The sequence below is a fragment of the Streptopelia decaocto genome (genome assembly GCF_964273445.1).
Source record: "Streptopelia decaocto genome assembly, chromosome: 20".
NCBI lineage: Eukaryota > Metazoa > Chordata > Aves > Columbiformes > Columbidae > Streptopelia > Streptopelia decaocto.
In genome coordinates, this window is record NC_138675.1 from 7,406,531 (window position 1) to 7,426,162 (window position 19,632).

Here is a 19,632-nt window from a genome sequence, read left to right on the forward strand (position 1 = left end):
CAGTGCTGCTTCAGCTGCGTGGCCTGTCCGGCAGGAACCTTCCTGAACAGATCGGGTCAGTACACCCGGGGCTGCCCCCTCCCGTCCTCCCGCTCGGCTCCCCTGCCTGCACCCCTGCCTCCTCCTCCTCCTCTCAGCCCCTTGCTGCCGTCCAGCTGTCCCAGCCACTTCCCTCCTGCTCCCTCTTCCTCCCTGTGGTCAGTAAAACCTCCGAGCTGACCTGAACACGGTCGGTCCGGCTCCTGTTTGCTCACCGGTGGGTATGCAAAGCCCACACACGCCCTGTGCTGTCCGGGGAGCGCTGCCCACAGTGCCCCTTCTCCCACTGCCGGGGGACAAGGGACGTTTCCTGCACCACATCCTCCAGGAGGCAAATTCTGACCCAGTGGTTGCCTTTGTGCCCAGGTGGCACTTGGGGCTTCCGCACCATGCAGTCACCAGCAGCTGGCGTATGGAAATGTCCCCCGCCTGGGACAGATGGCAGGAAATCTCCTGTCCCAGAGTCACCGGCCCCAACAACAAACCCCTTGCTGGCAGCACGTGGGCTGAGTGGGCAGTTCTGGTGGCAGTGGGAGAAAGAAGCCCCCAAATGTGACTGTCCCATGCCAAGCCTGCGGCAGGGGGGCTGTTGCAGACCCTTCCCGGCCTTTGCAGGTTCCTGCTGGACACACAAGTCCCTTCCCACCCACAGCCTGTGCGCCCCTGAGCCTCGGCTCCTCTAACTGCGCTCCTGTGGGCATTGCCCCTCTCAACCCAAGCAATGGACTTTGGGGAAGTGCACGGGGGACTTGGAAGAAGAGCCCCCTCTGCTCCCCAAGGCTTGGGACGCCCCAGGGAAAGGCGCACGGCAGGAGGCGCTGGCGGCTCTCGCAGAGCTCAGGGGCTGCCGTGGCAGGTGCTCCGCTGCGGCAGATCTCTTACCGGGGTCCATGGGGTGTGAGGTGCCTCTGTCACCACCTGGGCTTGTGTCCCCTGCAGATCTCTACAGCTGCCAGTCCTGCGGGGCAGACGAGTGGGCTCCGGCGCGGAGCGAAGCTTGCTTCCAGCGGACCGTGGAGTTTCTGTCCTGGTCCGAGCCCCTGTCCTGGGCGCTGCTGACCCTCGCTGTGCTCCTCCTGCTGCTCATGGCGGCGCTGGCCGTGCTGTTTGCCCTCAACGCCTCCACGCCGGTGGTCAAGTCTGCGGGCGGGAAGCTGTGCTTCCTCATGCTGGGCTCTCTGGCCTGCGCCTGCGGCAGCCTCTTCTGCCACTTCGGGGAGCCCACGCGGGCCGCGTGCCTGCTGCGGGGGCCGCTCTCCGCGCTCGGCGTCACCGCGTTCCTCGCGTGCGTGGCGACCCGCTCCTTCCAGATCCTCTGCGTCTTCAAGCTGAGCGCGCGCTGGCCGGCGCTGCACGCGGCCTGGCTGCGGCGCCGCGGGCCGCCGCTCCTCATCGGCGCCTGCACGGCGGCGCAGGCCGCGCTCTGCCTGGCCGCGGAGGCCGCCGGCCCCTCGGCGCCGCGCCGGGACTACGGCGTGTGGGCCGAGCGGGTGGTGCTGGAGTGCGGCCCGAGCGCCGCGGCCAGCGCGGCCGCCGCCTTCCCCGTGCTGCTCAGCGCCGGCTGCTTCGCGCTCAGCTACGCGGGCAAGGACCTGCCGGCCGGCTACAGCGACGCCAAGTGCCTGACGGGCGGGCTGCTGCTGCACCTGGCCGGCTCCGCCGCCGCGCTCTGCGCGCGGGGCGCGTTCCGCGGCCGGGCCGAGGCGGCCGCGCGGGTGCTGGGCGGGCTGTGCGTGCTCGCGGCCGCGCTGGGCGGGTTCTTCCTCCCGAAGGCCTTCGTGATCGCGCTGCGGCCGCGGCTCAACACGCGCGGGCGCTTCCGCACCGCGATCCAGAGCTACGCGCGGCGCCGCGCGGACGCCTGAGCCCGGCCGCCGCCTCCGCCCGCGCGCCACATCCGGCGCGCCCTGACGCCACGTCCGGCGCTGCCAAGATGGCGGCGCGGCGCGGGGCCCGGTAGCGCGGCCATGGCGGCGGCGGCGGCGCACAGCGTGCGCGTGCTGCGCGAGCTGAACCGGCAGCGCGCGGCCGGGCAGTTCTGCGACGCCACGCTGGGCGTGGGCGGGCGCGAGTTCCGCGCGCACTGGCCGGTGCTCGCGAGCTGCTCCCGCTTCTTCCGCGCGCGCGGCCCCGGCGGCCCGGTGGCGCTGCCCGACGGCCTGGCCGACACGTTCCAGCTGCTGCTCGACTTCTTCTACACCGGCCGCCTGGCGCTCACCGCGCACAACCGCGCGCGCCTCCTGGCCGCCGCCGAGCAGCTGGGCGTGCCCGACGCCGTGGCGCTGTGCCGGGCCTTCCGCCCCGCCGCGCCGCGCCCGCGGCCCCGCCGCGCCCCGGGAGCGCCCCGCCCGGCCGCGGTGCGTCAGGGGGGCGGGGGCGGGCGGGAGGGGGCCGCCGGCCCGGCGGGGGCGGCGCCGTGACCCGCCCGTTCCCCCGCAGGCCCCGGAGGAGGCGGCGGGCGGCGGCGACCGCGGGGACGGCGGCGGCGAGTCCGTGCCCGGGAAAGAGGCCCCGCGGAGCAAGAGGAGCGGCCGGGCGGGGCCGGCGGGCGGCCGGCGGGGCGCGGGGGAGCCGGCCGAGTGCCCCACGTGTCACAAAACCTTCCTCAGCAAATACTACCTGAAGGTGCACAACAGGTAACGGCTCCGGCTGCTCCTTCCCCACCGGCAGCTGCCGGCGCCGCCGCGGTGTCCCGGCACGGCACGGGGGTCCCCGCTGCCCCGGGGGGCCGTTCGGAGCTGGGGAGTCGCACACCCCCGAACCGCAGCCGAGAGCCGCAGCCGCTGCCCCGGGCTCCCGCTGGCGGGGCCGGAGCCCCCGCGCTGGGACGGGCGGCGCTGAGGGGCTGGCGGGGACGCGGCTGCAGCCGGACGAGGGCGAACCGTCTTGGGGGCTGCCCGGGGCAGCCGGGCTGCAGGGCCCTGGCCAGGGCTGCGGGAGCCCGGGGCGCTGCGGGAGCCCGGGGCGCTGCGGGAGCCCGGGGCGCTGCGGGGAGCCCGGGGCGCTGCGGGGAGCCCGGGGCGCTGCGGAGAGCCCGGGGCGCTGCGGGGAGCCCGGGGCGCTGCGGGGAGCCCGGGGCGCTGCGGGGAGCACAGCGCGCGTGAGGGCGCGAGCTGCGGCGTCGCTTGGCTCAAGGGGCGAACCTCGCCCTGTGAGACGGAGATTTGAGGAGCGCGGCGGCCCCGGCGGCTCGGCCGCGCTCCCGGGGTGGGCAGAGCCGGCAGGGAAGGAGGCTTTGGGGCAACCGAGTGCTGGCGCTGGGCTGAGAGCCGCGGGGCCTCCCCGTCGCCGGCCCGCTCCTGCGGGCTGCGGCTGCGCAGGCGGTGACGAGCACTCCCCGTTTGCGTTCTCCCTAGGAAACACACTGGAGAGAAGCCATTTGAGTGCTCCAAGTGTGGCAAATGTTATTTTAGAAAAGAGAATCTCCTGGAACACGAAGCCAGAAATTGCATGAACCGATCCGAGCAGGTACGCCTGGACGCTGCCGCTGCAGCGCTGCAGAGCGGGCGCCGTTTTGCAGGAGCAGAGCTGGAGCCTTTTTCCAGCCACCGTCCGCTCACGCTCAGCTCCCCAAGCAAACCCTCGTCCCCGCGGCGCGTCCTGCAGCCAGGGTGCCCTGGGCCTGCGAGCGTGGCCGCAGCTTTGGTCTGATTTACCAGACAACTCTGCTTTGGTCTGTGCTTTTCGAGCACACGAGGATCCTCTTAGTACAGGAAAGGATCCCATTTGCTGCGGCGCAGGTTAAATGCCGCAGTGCTGGCGTGAGCTGTGGGCGCTGTGGCACTCGTGGCTCTGCAGCAGCCGACGTGTCCCCGTCTCTTGCAGGTTTTCACGTGTTCCATCTGCCAGGAGGTGTTCAAGAGGCGGATGGAGCTGCGGCTGCACATGGTGTCGCACACGGGGGAGATGCCGTACAAGGTCAGCAGCGCCTGCGGACGCTGGCACGAGAGCAGAGGGGCGAGCGGTTCTGTCCAGGGGAGCTGAGCACCTGCTCTGAGCTGGAACGTGCTCTGGGGAGGCACCAAAGCTGGCGCCGGCTGCGCCTCCCCAGGGACTCGCGCTCCCGGAGCGCTGCTCCCTCCTCCCCTGAAAGCGCTGTCTGCGGGCGGGAGCCTGACCCCCTCTCCTGTCTCCCAGTGCTCCTCCTGCGCCCAGCAGTTCATGCAGAAGAAGGACCTGCAGAGCCACATGATAAAGCTGCACGGCGCGCCGAAGCCCCACGCGGTGAGGGGGCCGGCGCCGCAGGGGTCGGGTGGCGGGCGCGCCGTCGGCGAGCGCACGAGCCGCCTGACCCGCGCTCCTGTGGCCTTGCAGTGCTCGACCTGCGCCAAGTGCTTTCTGTCCCGGACGGAGCTGCGCCTGCACGAGGCCTTCAAGCACCGGGGGGAGAAGCTGTTTGTCTGCGAGGAGTGCGGGCACCGGGCCTCGAGCCGCAACGGCCTGCAGATGCACATCAAGGCCAAGCACAGGTACAAGACGGGACCCGCGTCCTCCCGGCCGTCACCCCAGCTCTCCTGGCTGCGGGTGGTGCGGGGGGCAGCGAGCTCCCCCGTCCCGGAGGCGCTGGGCTGAGACTTTGGCCAGAAATCAACTGAGGGGCTGACCCACGTTCTTTCCTCTCTGCCAAAGGGAGTGTGGACTGTTGGCACTTCTCTGTGTGTGATTGTGTTAACACAGGTGATAACCAAAGCTCTTCAGAGCTCCAAAATACTGTAGTTTGAGATGGGTTGACGTAGGGTTTGATGGCAAGAACTCTGGGTGCGCGGTGACAGCTGCCCCGCGGGGCGAGAGCAGCACAGGGGAGGGTGACGTTTCCCTGCCCCCAGGAACGAGCGGCCCTACGTGTGCGAGTTCTGCCACCACGCCTTCACGCAGAAAGCCAACCTCAACATGCACCTGCGCACGCACACCGGGGAGAAGCCCTTCCAGTGCCACCTCTGCGGCAAGACCTTCCGGACACAAGGTACGGGGGGCGCGGCCGGGAGCGCCGGGCACCGCGAGCAGCGCCGGGCACCGCGCTCCACTACCAGGGTGCCCAGAAAGCAGCTGAGCTGTGAGACCCCCTTCTCGTGCCACCTTCCCTAGTCAGGCCGTTGCGAGCGCTGCTGACCCGAGGCAGGCGCGTTCCCGTTATCTCTGTTACCCTCGTGGCACAAAAGAAGCAGAACTTGGTGCCTTTTCCCCAGCACGGCTCAGCCTGGGCCGGGAGGCTGCTGCTTGTGCCGCTCCTGAGCCCTCCTGCCGGCGGGCGCAGACCGTGCACGCGTGTCCCCGAGCACGGGACGGGGGACACGCACCGCACCGCTGACCAGCCGCTCTCCCCCGTGCCCGACAGCGAGCCTGGACAAGCACAACCGCACCCACACCGGGGAGCGCCCCTTCGGCTGCGAGTTCTGTGACCAGCGCTTCACCGAGAAGGGGCCCCTGCTGCGGCACATCGCCAGCCGGCACCAGGAGGGGAGGCCCCACTTCTGCCAGATCTGCGGGAAAACCTTCAAAGGTAACGGCCGGGGCTCCAGCCCTCCCGCATCTCCCACCCACCTGCCTTCCCGCGGGTTCGCGCCGCGAGCGCTGCCCCAACGGGCTCTGCCTCCCCCAGCTGTGGAGCAGCTGCGCGTCCACGTCCGCCGGCACAAGGGCGTGAGGAAGTTCGAGTGCACTGAGTGTGGCTACAAGTTCACGCGGCAGGTGAGCGTCCCCCAGCCCCGGGGACCACGAGTGCCCGCGCCGGAGCCGCCTCAGCGGCCCCTGTCCCCCCTCCCTTGCAGGCTCACTTGAGGCGCCACATGGAGATCCACGACCGCGTGGAGAACTACAACCCGCGGCAGCGGAAGCTGCGGAACCTGGTGATCGAGGACGAGAAGGCCGTGGTGGGGGCCCTGCAGCCCCCGGAGCTGGAGGTGGGCTCGGCCGAGGTGATCGTGGCGTCCCTGTCCCGCGGCTCCCTGCCCGACGGCCCCGTGCAGAGACTCTGCTCAAACGAGAACTTCTCTACAGCGGATGTGATCGAGCAGTCGCTCATTATAGCGACGACGATTCCTGAAGACTGTGAGACGTAGCGCGGCCCCCGCGCGTCCTTCCCGCGGGACGCAGTAACGCGCCGGCTGCGGCCACTGTGCCGCGCTGGGCTGTTCGCGTGGCGCCTGCGCCCCGTCCCCTCCCGCCACGCTCCCGCCCCGCGGGCAGGGAAACGGAGGGACAGTGAAGTCACCATCGGCTCGCAAATGAAAACAACACAAAGCTGCTCAGAACAGCTGCTCAAATAAACGTCCACACGCTGTGAGGCAGGAGGTGACCGAGTCTGCGTGACCCTGTGAAGGGCCTTTGAACAGGCTGTTTGCGGCGCAGGGCCGGCCGTGCTCCCTTCCCTCCCATTAAAGCTCTGCCCCCTCCCACCAATGGTTGTTGAAAGGATTGTCTGTTGATTTGTGCCTTTCTTCTACTTTCTTTGTCAAGGTTCTGCTCGTTGCTGACTCTTTACCCACTGAAGGTACCCGCTCACCAGTGAACTAATTTAACCGGTACTTAACACGTTATCTCAGAGAGCTGGAAAATGCTCCAAGCTCCCATTTTTAGGTGTAGGGACTTAACACTTGTCTGAAATGACACAGTCAGGACACCAGGAACCGTTTCCTGAGTGTTCCCAGGGTGCGGGGAGATCCCCCCATGCCCCAAATCACAACCACGCTCTCTCCCGTCTCTCTCTTCTACTCACCGAGAAGGCAGAAAGTCTCCGGTTTAGCTGGATCTCAGGCCTGGAATGAGGAACATGCACTCAAAACTTAGTGCAGTAATTTGCTCAAAGACAACCTACTCATGGAACGCGTTTTATTTAACTTGACTGCTGCAAGTAAATCTGAAAACAAACTATGAGAATAAAAATAAATTATCTGTGAACATAAAATGCCTTTGCTCCAAAGGACGGCATTTAAACTGGACTCAAAGATTCAGACGCATTGAGTTTTACAAAAAATAAATACAGCTCCATAAGTGTTCAGGCGGTTGGGGAATTCGGGGGCGGCGGGTCCAGCAGCGAGCGCCGCGGCGCGAGACGGGGCGTGCGTCCTATTGGTAGTTGAGTGAAGCGCCCGGCTCCGTGGTGCGAGCTCAGCTGCGCAGCGCGCGCGGTCCTGGGGCTCCGGCTGCTCCGGCCCCCGCCCGGGCCCCCCCCACAGGGACCCCCCCACAGGGCCCCCACACAGGGTCCCCGCAGCGCCGGGTGCTTTGCGGCCCCCGCCGGCCGCGCGTTCAAGGCACTGTCAGAGTTTCAGGCTGAGCAGCCCAGTCTCGTGAGCCGCGTCCCGGGCCCGCCGCGCTCAACAGCCGCCAAGGCAAACCAGATGTTCCTGTAAAGCTGTGAAGATGCTGACGTTGCGGCGATGGCGCTTGGACGCTGCTCAGCCCAAGGGCAATCAAGTGTACGCGCTTTCCATCTCTGAATTAAGTTTAAATTCAGTTTTTTTTCCAATTGGTTCAACACAAAAGATGGAAAAGCGGCCGCACCCGGCCAGCGCTTCAGCTGCCGTCCCACCTGGCAGGTTTCCCGCAGGTGTGGCGGTTGTTGCTCGGGAACCGCTCCCCCAGCAAAGCGCGGGGGCTGCTCCTCCGCCCGGGAGAGGAAACGCAGCCCAAGCTCGTGAGGGCACTTGGGCGAGTAAAAGGCAAAAAAACCCCAGCAAACCCCAAACAAAAAAGAGAACCTACAATAACTACTTTTCAACCCGCAACACTCTGGCTAACTCCTACAGCTTCAACAAACGCGTCAGCAGCACTTTCCACCAGCCCGAGTCCCGGAGCCACAACAGGCAGGAGGCCCCTCTGGAGCTCCGGGAGTTCCTGCGCCCAAGGCGACGCATCCGAAAGAGATTCTGTGTCGGGGTGTCCGACCCCGCCAGCGCCCCCGCCGCTGGTGCCGCGCTCCCCTTTCCCGCTGCGTTGTTGGTTTTTCTTCTGACTTGGCTCCTTTAAAACAGTGAAGAAACAAAACCCGACCCTGGCTGCACGGGCCCGTCTGCCCAGCGGAGCCGCCGCGCTGGCGCACGCAGCCGCTGTCCCTGCCCTGCCTGTGTCACCGCGCCGTGCCACCGCGCCCTGCCGCAGCGGGAGGGGACAGCGGCCACCGCCCCGGGTCGCCGCTGCTTCTCCCGACCTTCCCTGTGAAAGAGGGCGCAGCTGGGGCGATCGGAAACGAAAGCAATCTAGCTGTGAGAATGCAATAAGAACATAAATAAGGGTGTTTGTTCTTAGAAGGAAAAACCAATTTTCTAGGGAAACCAATACCTGCAAAAGTTCAAATATTGAGACTTAAATAAGCCCAGCTCGGCGAGGTCCGCGCCCGGGACAGCAGGAACGGAGCCACAGCTGTGCCGAGGGCAGCAGAGGCCGCGCTCTGGTCTCAGCCCCCGCGGGCAGCCACAGAGCGGGTGGGGGCCCAGGGCACCGTCCCACCCGCCAGACCCCTCACAGCAAAGAACCTGAAGAAAGGAGTTTGGTGGCAAATGAAGCATTGGGGGTGAAGGAGCTCAGTGAAGGGCGTCTGACCGCGAGCCATGAGCTGCGGGCGGTGCTGCGGTGACGTTCGAGGCGACGGGCTCCTCGGAGCTCCCCCCTCGTGTCTCCGCGGCCGTGCGGAGCCCCCTCCCGCCCCGGGAAGGGCCGAGGGAGCCGCGATGGAGGCCTCACCGGCTGCCGTTCCACAACGGCACGTCCACCGCGCAGTTTTCCCCCCTCTGTGATCAGTACGTTTTTGCTTCCAAGCGCCAGTTTGCATCTGCCTTCTCCCAAAGCAGCTCTGGTTCTGGATAATGAACTCGTGCCGGGCCAGGGGGAGAGCGCCCTCCCCTGCTAACGAAGCTCGTTAAGGTTCTGGTTGTGAAGGTTTTGGTGCTGCCTGTTCAAGTTGATGCTGTTGTCCAGCGTGATGCCATCGTCCTCCTGCGTGGTTTCGGGCATGAACTGCCGGAATATGCTGACGCTGCCGTGCCAGAAGATGGGCTCGGGGAGCCGCCCCACCACGCTCCACGCGCGCGTCTCGGGGTCGTAGGCTTCCAGGACGTCCGAGAGCTCGAACGTGTTATCGTAGCCACCAGACACATAGAGCTTCCCGCCGAGCACGGCCACGCTCCCCCCAACGTGAACCTGCCGTTCAACAATAAATTACACAACAATTAGCAAGGAGGGTTTTGCCCAACTACGCAGCTGATAAAAGCGTCAGGTTCTTTGCGCGCGGAGCCCAACACAACCGGCCACCGGCTCTGGCTCAGCCCCGGGACGGGGATTCCCGGCTCCCGTGTGCTGGGCCGAGCACCCGCCTGCGCAGCCACAGCCCAGGGTTGGTCCTGCCGGGCGGCCGCGATCGCTTCGCTGCGCTCTGCGTGCGAGGGGTTATGATCCCGAGAGCACCGGCTTTTCCAAAGGTAAATTAAGCCAACCGGTAACACTGAAAGGCAGCCAGTGGGTCGGCAAGCGTCCTACCTGGAGCATGGCGGGGATTTTATCCCACTCGTTCTTGGCTGGATTGTAAACATCCACTTCAGCTGAGTCATCCCTGTGGGAGGTAACGCAAAATGACTTTTCTGTGTTCTAAGAGCCTCCCGCCTCGTGAATCCCCCGTTCGGCAGCCCGAGACGCTGCGGTGAGCGCTCTGCTCCCGCCCCAGCACACACAGCGGAGACCAGAGGGTTCCTGCACGGAGCCTTAAACCTCCGTGCCGTCAAAGTAACGGCATCGCCGCTGCTCGGGCCGTCCACCAGCACCACGTTCAGGGGGCCAGAGGAGCGTGAGAAGAGCTGGCGCGGCAGCGTCCCCCGCGGCCCGCACACCCTCCCCCGTGACAGCGAGGGTGACAGTGACAGCTGAGGGACGTTTGCAACCGCTGACACAAGAATGCAGGAGGACGAGGCGGCGGCAGCCAGAGAAGCGCTGCCGGTCACTCCAACACAGTCCAGCTACAGCCGGACTCCAAGGGCCGCGAGGAGCGCCCGGCCGGCCGTGTCCCCCGTGCCGCGCAGCCCGGCTGAGGACGCAGCCGCAGCCCCAGCACCGCTGCCGCGTTTACGGCGACCGAACCAGCCCCGCTGCGGGGGGGCAACAGGCAGAAGCTTTAGGCTGAGCTATTTAAAATAACCAAAAAATGAGGTTGTGACTTTTATTTGTAACCTGTTCCTCCATCCTCCCAAGGTTATCTTACAGCTTTATATAGAGCAGCAGTCCCTGTGCAGCACACAGAAAGAGGGGAGAAAAACCTGACCCCGATAATCTCCCATTAACTCCTGCAGGCACATGCGATCAGAAATCCTGAGGTGTCCATCACCAGCATCTTAAAGTGAATGAGAAAAGGGAAAACCTACAGAACTGGCTTGTGACAAGTAGCCGAACAGTTCGGCCACCCCTGCCAGTGTTTGCTGAGAAGCAGGTGACTCAATCTGTGACCTGCAGGCAGCGGCCAGGAACTGACACACTCGGCTGCACTCGAATCCATCAAATAAAAGGTCCTGGGTAGAAGTTGCTGCTTTATGCAAAGCCAAGAGGAGATTAAAACCAGAAAAGTGCCTGGAGGCCATCACAGGAGCCGATGTTTGCCCAGAGTCAACACAACAACTCGCAGTGTTCGGCCCCAGCATGCCTTCCCGTTTATTTTTAATTAAGTGGATAACCGAAGTATTTGCAGCACCAGGACAGCTTCAGATGGGTAATTAAGTCCCAATTTGGAAAGGTGCTTAAAAATAGTGACCAATCACTTCATCTTCAGTCCCCTTATCTCTGCTGAGACGGAGGATGTCCTCTCCTGCACTGCCGTTTAACGTTTTCTTGGAGCTCACTTGCTTATTTATAGCAACGAGGGGGGTTGAACCAGAAGCCAAGAAAACTGAGAAGTCTCTTTCCAAGCAGCGCAGCCGACTGCAGCCGGATTTACACCTCGCCGCGCCCCAGCCCGCACGCCGACACCGAGACGTTCTCACACAACTGCAGGCGCGGTTCTCTGGGGCCCCAGTGCCCCCAGAGCGAAGGAGCGGTATGGGGCTTCAGAGCCCCCACCAGCAGCACCGCGCTCCCCCGCCACCGCCACCCCGCCCGGGCAGGGGACGCGGCGGCCCCGGCACTCACCGCACGAAGTACATGAGGCCGTTGAGCGTGACGGTCTTTGGGGCGAAGGACCAGGGAGGCAGGTGGCCGCAGTTGACGAGGGACCAGAGGTCGCAGTCGGGGTCGTAGCACTGCATCACCATGGACTCCTTGCCGGCCAGGGAGCCGATGGCGAAGAGCTTGCCGCGGCAGGCGGTGGTGGAGCAGTTGTCCATGGGGTACAGCATGGGCTGCAGGGCCTCCCAGCTGTCCAGCGCGTGGTCGTAGCGCTCCGTGCTGTCCGAAGCGATCACGTAGAGCAGCCCGTCCAGGACGGTGGAGCTGTGGTACTCCCTGGCCTTCAGCATGGGCGACACCTCTGTCCACTCGTTCACGCTGGAGTTGTACCTCCAGACGCAGTCGTAGAGCCGGGACCCGTCCGACCCCCCTGCAGACACACGCCACCGTCACCGCTGGTGCACAAGGGAAGCGCTGTGGGGCGGCGGAGGAGAGGGCTCGGCACCGGGACCTTTGTTACGTCTTCCGGCTGCACCTCAATACCCACACACACATTTCTGCTTCCCACAGCCATACATTACGAGAATATTTGGTACGGGAGGAACGCAGTGGCACGCAGTGCAGGGATTTAGGGGCAGTTTTGCACTGGTTCTTTTCCAGCAAGCCAGGAAGGATTCCTCCTGTGCTGTTCCTAGCCTGTGCTCAGCCACCTCTGGGGTTTGCCCACCTCTATCCTTCCAAACAACCGTTTTCTCTCCCATCTGGCAGCCCCCGCTCCTTTGCTGTCCAGAAGCTGCTGTGATGTGGCACAGAACAAGGCTCAGCAGCGCCCGCAGCCAAGGCAGCGCCGCCGCCGGGCACGGGAGCCTCCGGCCGCCCCGCCGCCCGCAGCGCCGCCGCCGGGCACGGGAGCCTCCGGCCGCCCCGCCGCCCGCAGCGCCGCCGCCGGGCAGAGCCGCCGAAGGTGCTGCCGGCAGCAGCCTCGCGGGGCACGGGGCTCCCGGCGGTACCGGCGGCCCCAGACCCGCCTGGGGCTGCTCCCGAAAGCTCCCACGGCCACGAGTGCAGCCCCATTTTAACAACCCGGCCTTTAAAGCAGAGCCCCATTTCCTGCTCCTAACTAGAGAAAAGGCAGCTTTCTGTTCACCTGCGTTTGACCTGCCCTTCAAACCCCGGCACGCCCAGCACCAGCTGCTCGGCAGCGCCGCTGTCCCCGGCCTTGGCTCCTTGCGGCTGCCGCCCCATGGGGACGTGTTCAAAGGAGACATCTACATGCAGATTAACAGCCAAATTGACACCTCTGTGTCACCTTGACAGAAGCAATTACAGCCGCAGTGGCCTGCGAGGAGGCAGGACTCCGGGAAGGCTCCGTGACTCACGGGCGCTGGCTGCTGCGGAACCCGCCTCAAGCACGCGCTGCCTTGTGACGGACGGGGCTCGGGACCCAAACAGCTTCTCCGCAGCCAGAAATTCAACACCCTCTCCAGTCACTCCTGTCCCCGCAGCGAGCGCTTAGGAAGTTCCACCAGTGCAAGATCTGTGACTCCTGCCCGCGTGCTCAGGAGCATTAGTCATGACAAAATACCTCCTGGACTGAGACCAGCTGCTAAATCCAGCACCGACTCCAGGAGTCCCTGGGCCTGTCCTCAGGCTGCAGCGAGCCCAGGCTGTTACAGACTCTCTGCTACCCAAGAAAAGCCAAGTCTCGTGGCCAGAACCCACGTGTTTTCAACTGAAATCTCTACATCGGTGCTTTCATACAAGTTTTCCCATCTTGTGCTTTTTACCCTGGGAACGCCCGCCCAGGTGCCCCCATGCCTTACCGGTGACGTAGATGTCGTTGCCCAGCGCAGCCACGCTGTAGCCCCCGCCCAGGTGCTCGGGGAACTCGGCCAGGTAGCGCCAGTGCCCGGTGCGCGGGTTGTAGCAGTCGACGGTGACGAGCTCGTCGCAGTCGCGGTCGCAGCCGCCGACGAGGACGAGGATCTCGGCGAGGCCGGTGGAGGGCCGGGGGCGCATGCGGGCGCAGGGGCCGCGGTCGTGGCGGTCGAGGCGCGCGGCCTGGAAGTCGCGGGCCTCGCGCAGGAGGCGCAGGCAGGGCGGGCAGCGGGCCACCAGCGGCTCGCCCTCCACGTGGGCCAGCAGGTAGAAGCGGCGCACGAAGGGCAGGCGCACGTGGGCCAGGAGCTGCGGCAGCAGCGGGGCGCGGGCGGCGGGGTCGGCGCGCACCCAGCGCAGCGCCAGCTGGAAGGCGGCCTCCTCCTTGGGGACGCAGAGCCCGTCGTCCCGCAGGTAGGAGAGCAGGCGCGGCAGCGGCAGCTGCTCCAGCTGGGCGCCCAGCTCGCCCACGTGCCGCAGGACAAACCGGTGCGCGGCGGCCGCCAGCGCCGGGCAGGCGAAGGCCTCGGCGAAGTCCTGCATGTCCAGCGCGTTGGCGGGCTCCAGCTGCCGCGCCAGCCAGGCGCCGCAGGCCTCCTTGACGGCGGGGAACTGCAGCAGGTCGGCGGCGCGCAGCAGGCGCTCGGCGATGTCGGGGCCCAGCCCGCCCACGCGGCCGGTGTAGGCGAAGTCGAGGAGGCGCGCCAGGCACTCGGGCTCCACGCCGTGCAGCCGCACGCGCTCGGCCCGCGCCTCCCGCAGCGCCCCGCCGAACATGGCGCGGAAGTAGCCGGAGGCGGCGGCCAAGACGACGCGGTGCGCCCCGAACTCGCAGCCGCCCGCCACCACCGTGACGTCCAGCAGGCTCCGCTCCGCGCGCAGCGCGCTCAGCCCCTGCAGCAGGGCCGCCGCGTGCGCCAGCTCCCCCGGTGCCACCGCCGCCGTCCCGCCGCTGCCGTCCGTGCTCGCTGCCATGCTGCGCCTGCGGGAGCACACGCCGCGTCACCCCGAGAGCAGCTTGCGAGGCAGAGGGGAGAGGAAAATAAAGGTGGGACAGCACAGGGAAAAACGTCCTGCGGCCGGGAAGCGGGATAAACTAAACAGCCCTGGCAAACACCCCCTCCCAGCCGCGCAGGAGCGGCGGTTGCATAACGCGCTGGCAGCCTCCCCTGCTCGGTCCAATGGTGTTTTCAAGCAGCCCGAGCCGCAGTTCGCCAGGGCCGGGGCAGCTCCGGGGCCGGGCAGAGCCGGGAGCCCGGCAGCCCCCGAGCGGCTGTCCCGCTGAGCTCCCCGCAGGGCCCCGCTCCGCGGAGCCGCCCGGTACCGACGGCCCGGCTCCGGGGAGCCGCGGCTGCTGCCTGCCTGTTGCTTCCCGTCAAATAAAGAGCGGAGCGGCACAAGAAGCCCGGTTCGGAGCCGCGGGGAGCACGCCCCGCGCACGGGGCCGCCGGGGCCGCCGCGGGTGCGGAGAAACGGGCGCGAGGCGGGAGTCCGGCGTCCCTCCGGGGCCGGGGCCGAGGCGCCACCGGCGACCCCTGCCGGGCGGTAAACCGAGGGCTCCCCCTCCCCCGGGGCCTATCACGACCCTGCTGCGGGCCCGCGCTCCGCGCCAACCGCCGCCCCGCTCACCGCGCCGGTACCGCCGCCCGATACCGCCGCCCCGCTCCCGGCCCCGGTACCGCCGCCCGGTACCGCCGCCCCGCTCACCTCCCGGCTCGGCTCCGCTCCGCGCCCGCCCCGCCCTCCCGGGCCGGACCCGCCGCCGCTCCCGGCAGCCCCCGCGGCGCCAGTGCGCACGCCCGGACTACAGCTCCCGGCGGCCCCCGCGCCAGCGGACTACCGCTCCCAGCAGCCCCCGCGCCAGCGGCCGCCCCTTCGCCGCCTCCCGCCGGTACCGAGCGGTTCGCGGGTGTCGGCGCTGCCCGGTTGCTGCCGTCGCTGCCGCCCAGGCCCCGCCCCCGCCCCCTGCGCCAGGACATGGACTCCGACTCCTGCACCTCTCCGTTCGCCCCGGAGGTGAGCCGGAGCCCCGTGGAACCGGGGGAAGGGGGGGCGTCTCCCGCCGCCCGGCCCGGCCCGGCCGCCGGTACCCGCTCCCCGCCGCGGGCCCGGGGCCATCTTGTGCCGCCCAAGCGCGGAGGGCCGGCGCGGGGAACGGTGGCGGCGCCCCCCGCCGTGTCGTGCCGCGGGGGACGGCCCGCCCGAGGGCCCGGTACCGACACCGGGCGGCGGGGGGGCGGGGGGAGGGGGACCGGGACCGGGGGGGACCGGGCGGGAGCCGCGCGCTGCCCGGCGGCCGCCGCCGCGGGGGTGGGGGTGGGGCGGCGGGGAGCGGCGGCGCCTCCCCCGGCCGTGCCGCCTCCGCCGCGCGCGGCCGCGCTCACCCGCCCCTCCCGCAGGACCTGTCCCCCGCCGCCCGGCGGCACCGCACCGTGGAGGACTTCAACAAGTTCTGCACCTTCGTCCTGGCCTACGCCGGCTACATCCCGTACCCGCAGGAGGTGAGCGCGCCGGGCGGGGCGGCGGCGCTGCCGGGCGCGTTCGCACGGTCGCGGCGGGGAGGAGGTTCCGCCCCCGCGCCCGTGTCCCCGGAACAAAAGGGGGACCGGCAGCCGCTGGGAGGGGCTCCGGGGGCGGCCCTGGGGGGGCTCGCGGGGGTCCGGGGCCGCTCCCGCTGCCGCCCCGGGCTCTGCCCGGCCGTGGGGACGGGGGGGCTCGGCCCGGGGGGCGCCGGGCCTGGGGGCAGCGCCTGGGGGGTCGGGCGCGGTGCCTCGGTGCCCCGTGAGAAGCGGCTCCGAATTAATGCCTGTATCTGCCTTCTCGACGTTCCGCAGGAAGCCCCGCTGAGGAACAGCCCCAGCCCTCCCAACAGCACCGGTGGCACGATTGACAGCGATAGCTGGGATCCGCGGTTCAATGACACCCCCTCTTCCATCTCTCTGCCCACCAAGAACAGAAAGAACTTCAGTCAGCTTAAGCGAGCGAAACCGTACAGTTCCCTGTTCCAGAGGGCAAAACCCGGTAACTTCCTGCCGGAGCGAAAGCAAATTGACAAGATCAGGAAGAAGAAAAAGCTGAAGAGGAGGGAAACGGAGGTGTCTGCAGAGGAGGACTATGAGGAGAAGCTGCTGGAGCTGGAAGCAGAGGACTCTTACGTGGAGACACCGATGAGCCCCTCGTCCGAGGGCGACCCCCAGTCTGCGACCGAGCACTGCTCGGTGTGGGACTCGGACACGCCGTCCAGCGTCTCCTACCCCGCTGCGGCGGCTGAGCAGACGGTGGAGATCCAGAGCGTGGGCAAGCGAACGGTCATTCGTCAGGGCAAGCAGGTGGTGTTCCGCGATGAGGACGGCACTGGCGACGACGAGGACATCATGGTGGATTCAGGTAGGTGGCCTGGCTGGCAGAAGCGGGAGGTGGAGCTGATGCGGGCAGTCTCTTTAGTGCTTGTAGCACGAGGTTAACGCCAAGGTGTGCTGCCTGGGCAGAATTCAGTAGCAGTTGGGTTTTTGGGGGAAGAAGAGGGGTCGGTTGGCTGTTTTTGCAATAGACTGACTGTAAAGCTTCGACTTTATAGAAGCAGCCGTTTCTCCTCTCCTGGGTTATGGCTTCTCTCATATTGCTGAGAGTAGTTTCTCTTAAGACCTGGAAAAATCCTGCCTTTGAAGCCCAGGCAATTGATTTAGCACAACGGTAAATTGCCGATTTGAGGCCAGAAGTGTTGGCTGTTAAAAACGTAGCTTGCTGTTTCTCTTTGCAGACGATGATTCGTGGGACCTGGTCACTTGCTTCTGCATGAAGCCTTTCGCCGGGCGGCCGATGATCGAGTGCAACGAGTGCCACACCTGGATCCACCTCTCCTGCGCCAAGATCCGCAAGTCCAACGTCCCAGAGGTCTACATCTGCCAGAAGTGCCGGGACTCCAAGTTTGACATTCGCCGCTCGAACCGCTCCCGGACGGGCTCGCGCAGGCGCTTTCTGGACTAGGGGCGGGAGGCGCGTGCTGCTGCGCTGCTTGGGCGGGCGGGCAAGCGGGGGCCGGGGAGGGCGCCCCCGAACTGCTGCTGCTCAGGCTGGGGCTGCCCGGCCGGCCTGCGCCCACAGGGACGAGGAATCGCCGGGTCGTGGGCAGCCAGGGCTGCAAGAGGCCGACCGGTTGAAACTGCTGCTAGAGACCGAGGAGCTCAAGGGACAGACTGAGCTCTGGGTTCGGTGGGGTTTTGTCTGGTTACCGTTATGAACTGGGTGATGTCTGGGGAATGTACAATACCTTTGCCACGTATGTTTTCTCATCCCATCGGGAAACTGCAACCCTTCGCTGTGCTAGGAAACTCCTCCTCCAAAGAGGGAGGAGAAGGAGGAGGAGGGAATCTGTGTGAAGAGTCTGAAAAGTAAATGGCCACATTTTAATTTTGATGTAATATTATACCTGCCCATTTGTCCGTATATATCAATCTTAGCTATTCTAAGGCTCCATAGGAGCGAGCGTCAATGCGTACCGACCTCCGCGCGATCTGCCTCCTCTCCAGCGGCCCGGGCAGCGGGGGAGTTCTGTGATTTGGCGTCATTGAGGTGAAAACGGGACTTGCCGAGGGACCGGTGCGTTTGAAGGACGAGCCGCCCTCTTTCTGGACAGGCAGCGCTGGGGACGAGTGACACCAGATTTCTTCCTTGAAGGTCTCTTCTTATGGTGGTTTTTTGTGACTTTGTTTTGCATGATCGGCTCAAGTGTGTGTACGAAGGATGCTGTCTATTCTGTTTCCCAGCCCTTTGTTAAACTCTAAGGTGCTGTTTTAAGAAGACTCTCCCTTTCCTCAGCCCAGAATTCAACATGGACTGTAGAAGGGGCCATAGTAAACTTCGAACTTGGCAGGTCTGGTTTGGGATTTGATAATTTTGATCCAAGTACTACAGCTGAGTTGACTTTTGGTTTTGCCGTTTGTTTTTTGAGACTGGATTTGTAATCCAAAAACCGCAATCTTTAACCTATTGGTTACAAATCATCCAGAAAAGACCAGACGCAGGCTGTGCAGCTAGCAAGATCAAGCGCAGCGAAGACCTGCCTGGTGTGGGGAGGACAGGAGAGCACCCAGGGCCCCGCTGGTGCAGCTCCTCGACGGGACTTCGTGGGGCCTCAGCTGAGGGAAAGCTGCTCAGAAACGCGAGGCAGTCACGGCTCGTGCGTGAGGCCACGGAGATGGTGGCGTTGTTCCTCGGTGACCATTTCACGGTGTTCTCTGAAGCTACACCTGATGAACACCACGTGCTGTGTGTGGCGAGAGCGAGGGGCTGCCCCGGCCGGTACCGCGGCAGAAGGAGACGGGCTGCGCTGCAGGAGCGCGGCCGCGCGGCTCCTGCGGGTGCGGCGCCTCGGAGCACCCGTTTGTCCCAGGACTGGCTCACCGGGGTGACCCAGGGTCTCCAGCGCAGAGCCAGGCAGCCCCCCCAGACGTCCGACACGGGGCCGCCAAAGCTTCAGGCAGACGGGCAGCACCGCGGGGGCCTGGGCTCCGCCACGAGCGCTGCGACAGCTCTGCTGGCCCAGCTCGGGATGGCGGAGCTGCACAACGTTCAACTTTCTGTCCTGCTGCTTTATAAAAGTCCCGTTCCACCAAGCTGCAACAACTGACTCCAGGTTCTGAAAACCAGCTCCAGGTTCTGTAGAACCTGAAGACCATGGCCTGTGGTACGCTGCCTTCCGGAAGCCACGTGGAGCCACCGAGGAGTTTGCCAAAGACTTGCCCCAGCGGCTGCCTGACTGTTCTCTGCAGCCAGAAAAATAACCAAAGTTCTCAAGTGCTGCCGTTTCACTCTGCAAACAGAAACGCTTTGGAAGATTCCAGTCACACACTGCGCAAGCGTTGGACCTGCTCTGAAAATCATATCTCTGTGTTTATAGCGTGTCTGCACGTCAACTGGACCTCCACGGAGCAAGGTCCTGAGGCCTTTATGGGAGAAATGGCGAGCTGCCAAACGAACTGGCTTTTTCACAGAGGTTCGATACTAATCAATGTGACTGACTCTTTTTCTGTTACCTTTTCAGATATATCCCAATAGATGGTGTCTGACAAATCCAGCACGTTACAATATCAGCAGAGGAAAAAAAGTAACATCTCCATTATTTTAGTTCATCACTTTCAGCCATGTATAATTATAGTTTAATTCAGAACTTTATTTTTTCATTAAAACTGTTTTAAGGAACCATGTTTTTTTCTTAAATGTGAAAGAAGTGAACAACGATTTTGTCTCATTCTGAACTGAGGAGTCTGCTGTTGTGATTTACTGGTGTGTGACGCGGTTCTGCCAGGTGGCAGCAAGGCCTGGCACTACACGCGCTCTTCCCGGGACGCCCCGCGAGCCGGGCTGGCAGGAAGCGCTGCCGCCGCGTCCTCCCCATGCCGGCAGGTATCTCAGCTCTCCCTGGGCAGCTGCTCCTGGCGCAGCCTCTGCTGCGAGGCAGAGCGTGGTGGAGCCCCGCGGCAGGAGGAGGCGGCAGCAGGAGCGCGGAGCGGCTGGAGGCGGCCGGGACGCCGCGCCGGGCTCGCCGGCGGACCTGCCGCAGGGACCTGCCGCAGGGTGCGGTGGCCGGCGCGAGCCCGGGTGCTGCTGGCACCGGCAGCGTGTGGTCCTGGC

At 65.5% G+C, this 19,632-nt stretch overlaps 4 protein-coding genes across 6 annotated transcripts; 3 read left to right on the forward strand and 1 right to left on the reverse strand.

The window, feature by feature from the left end:
* The first annotated feature begins 926 nt into the window (after positions 1 to 926).
* Positions 927 to 1,985, forward strand: LOC309448227 (taste receptor type 1 member 1-like). The gene has a single exon (XM_082069583.1). It carries the CDS (start codon positions 930 to 932, stop codon positions 1,902 to 1,904), a length of 975 nt encoding a protein of 324 aa, XP_081925709.1. The 5' UTR covers positions 927 to 929; the 3' UTR covers positions 1,905 to 1,985.
* On the forward strand, positions 1,945 to 6,943 carry ZBTB48 (zinc finger and BTB domain containing 48). Of its 3 annotated transcripts, none has more exons than XM_082069580.1 (11): positions 1,945 to 2,396; positions 2,479 to 2,675; positions 3,396 to 3,507; positions 3,865 to 3,957; positions 4,177 to 4,263; positions 4,354 to 4,508; positions 4,866 to 5,002; positions 5,375 to 5,539; positions 5,639 to 5,727; positions 5,808 to 5,954; positions 6,037 to 6,943. In XM_082069580.1, exons 1-11 carry the CDS (start codon positions 2,007 to 2,009, stop codon positions 6,043 to 6,045), a joined length of 1,581 nt encoding a protein of 526 aa, XP_081925706.1. In that variant the 5' UTR covers positions 1,945 to 2,006; the 3' UTR covers positions 6,046 to 6,943. The 3 variants fall into 3 exon arrangements, with proteins under 3 accessions (XP_081925706.1, XP_081925707.1, XP_081925705.1); XM_082069581.1 differs by having other exon boundaries at positions 5,808 to 5,939; XM_082069579.1 differs by having other exon boundaries at positions 5,808 to 6,943.
* KLHL21 (kelch like family member 21) lies at positions 6,854 to 14,978 on the reverse strand (the record flags this gene model as incomplete). Its single annotated transcript, XM_082069577.1, has 5 exons — positions 6,854 to 9,177; positions 9,514 to 9,586; positions 11,146 to 11,551; positions 12,945 to 13,981; positions 14,707 to 14,978. The coding sequence occupies 5 exons, from the start codon at positions 14,976 to 14,978 to the stop codon at positions 8,884 to 8,886; spliced, it is 2,082 nt and encodes a 693-aa protein (XP_081925703.1). The 3' UTR covers positions 6,854 to 8,883.
* PHF13 (PHD finger protein 13) lies at positions 14,882 to 19,256 on the forward strand. Its single transcript, XM_082069584.1, has 4 exons — positions 14,882 to 15,015; positions 15,399 to 15,500; positions 15,834 to 16,386; positions 16,760 to 19,256. The coding sequence occupies exons 1-4, from the start codon at positions 14,977 to 14,979 to the stop codon at positions 16,984 to 16,986; spliced, it is 921 nt and encodes a 306-aa protein (XP_081925710.1). The 5' UTR covers positions 14,882 to 14,976; the 3' UTR covers positions 16,987 to 19,256.
* The last annotated feature ends 376 nt before the right edge of the window (positions 19,257 to 19,632 follow it).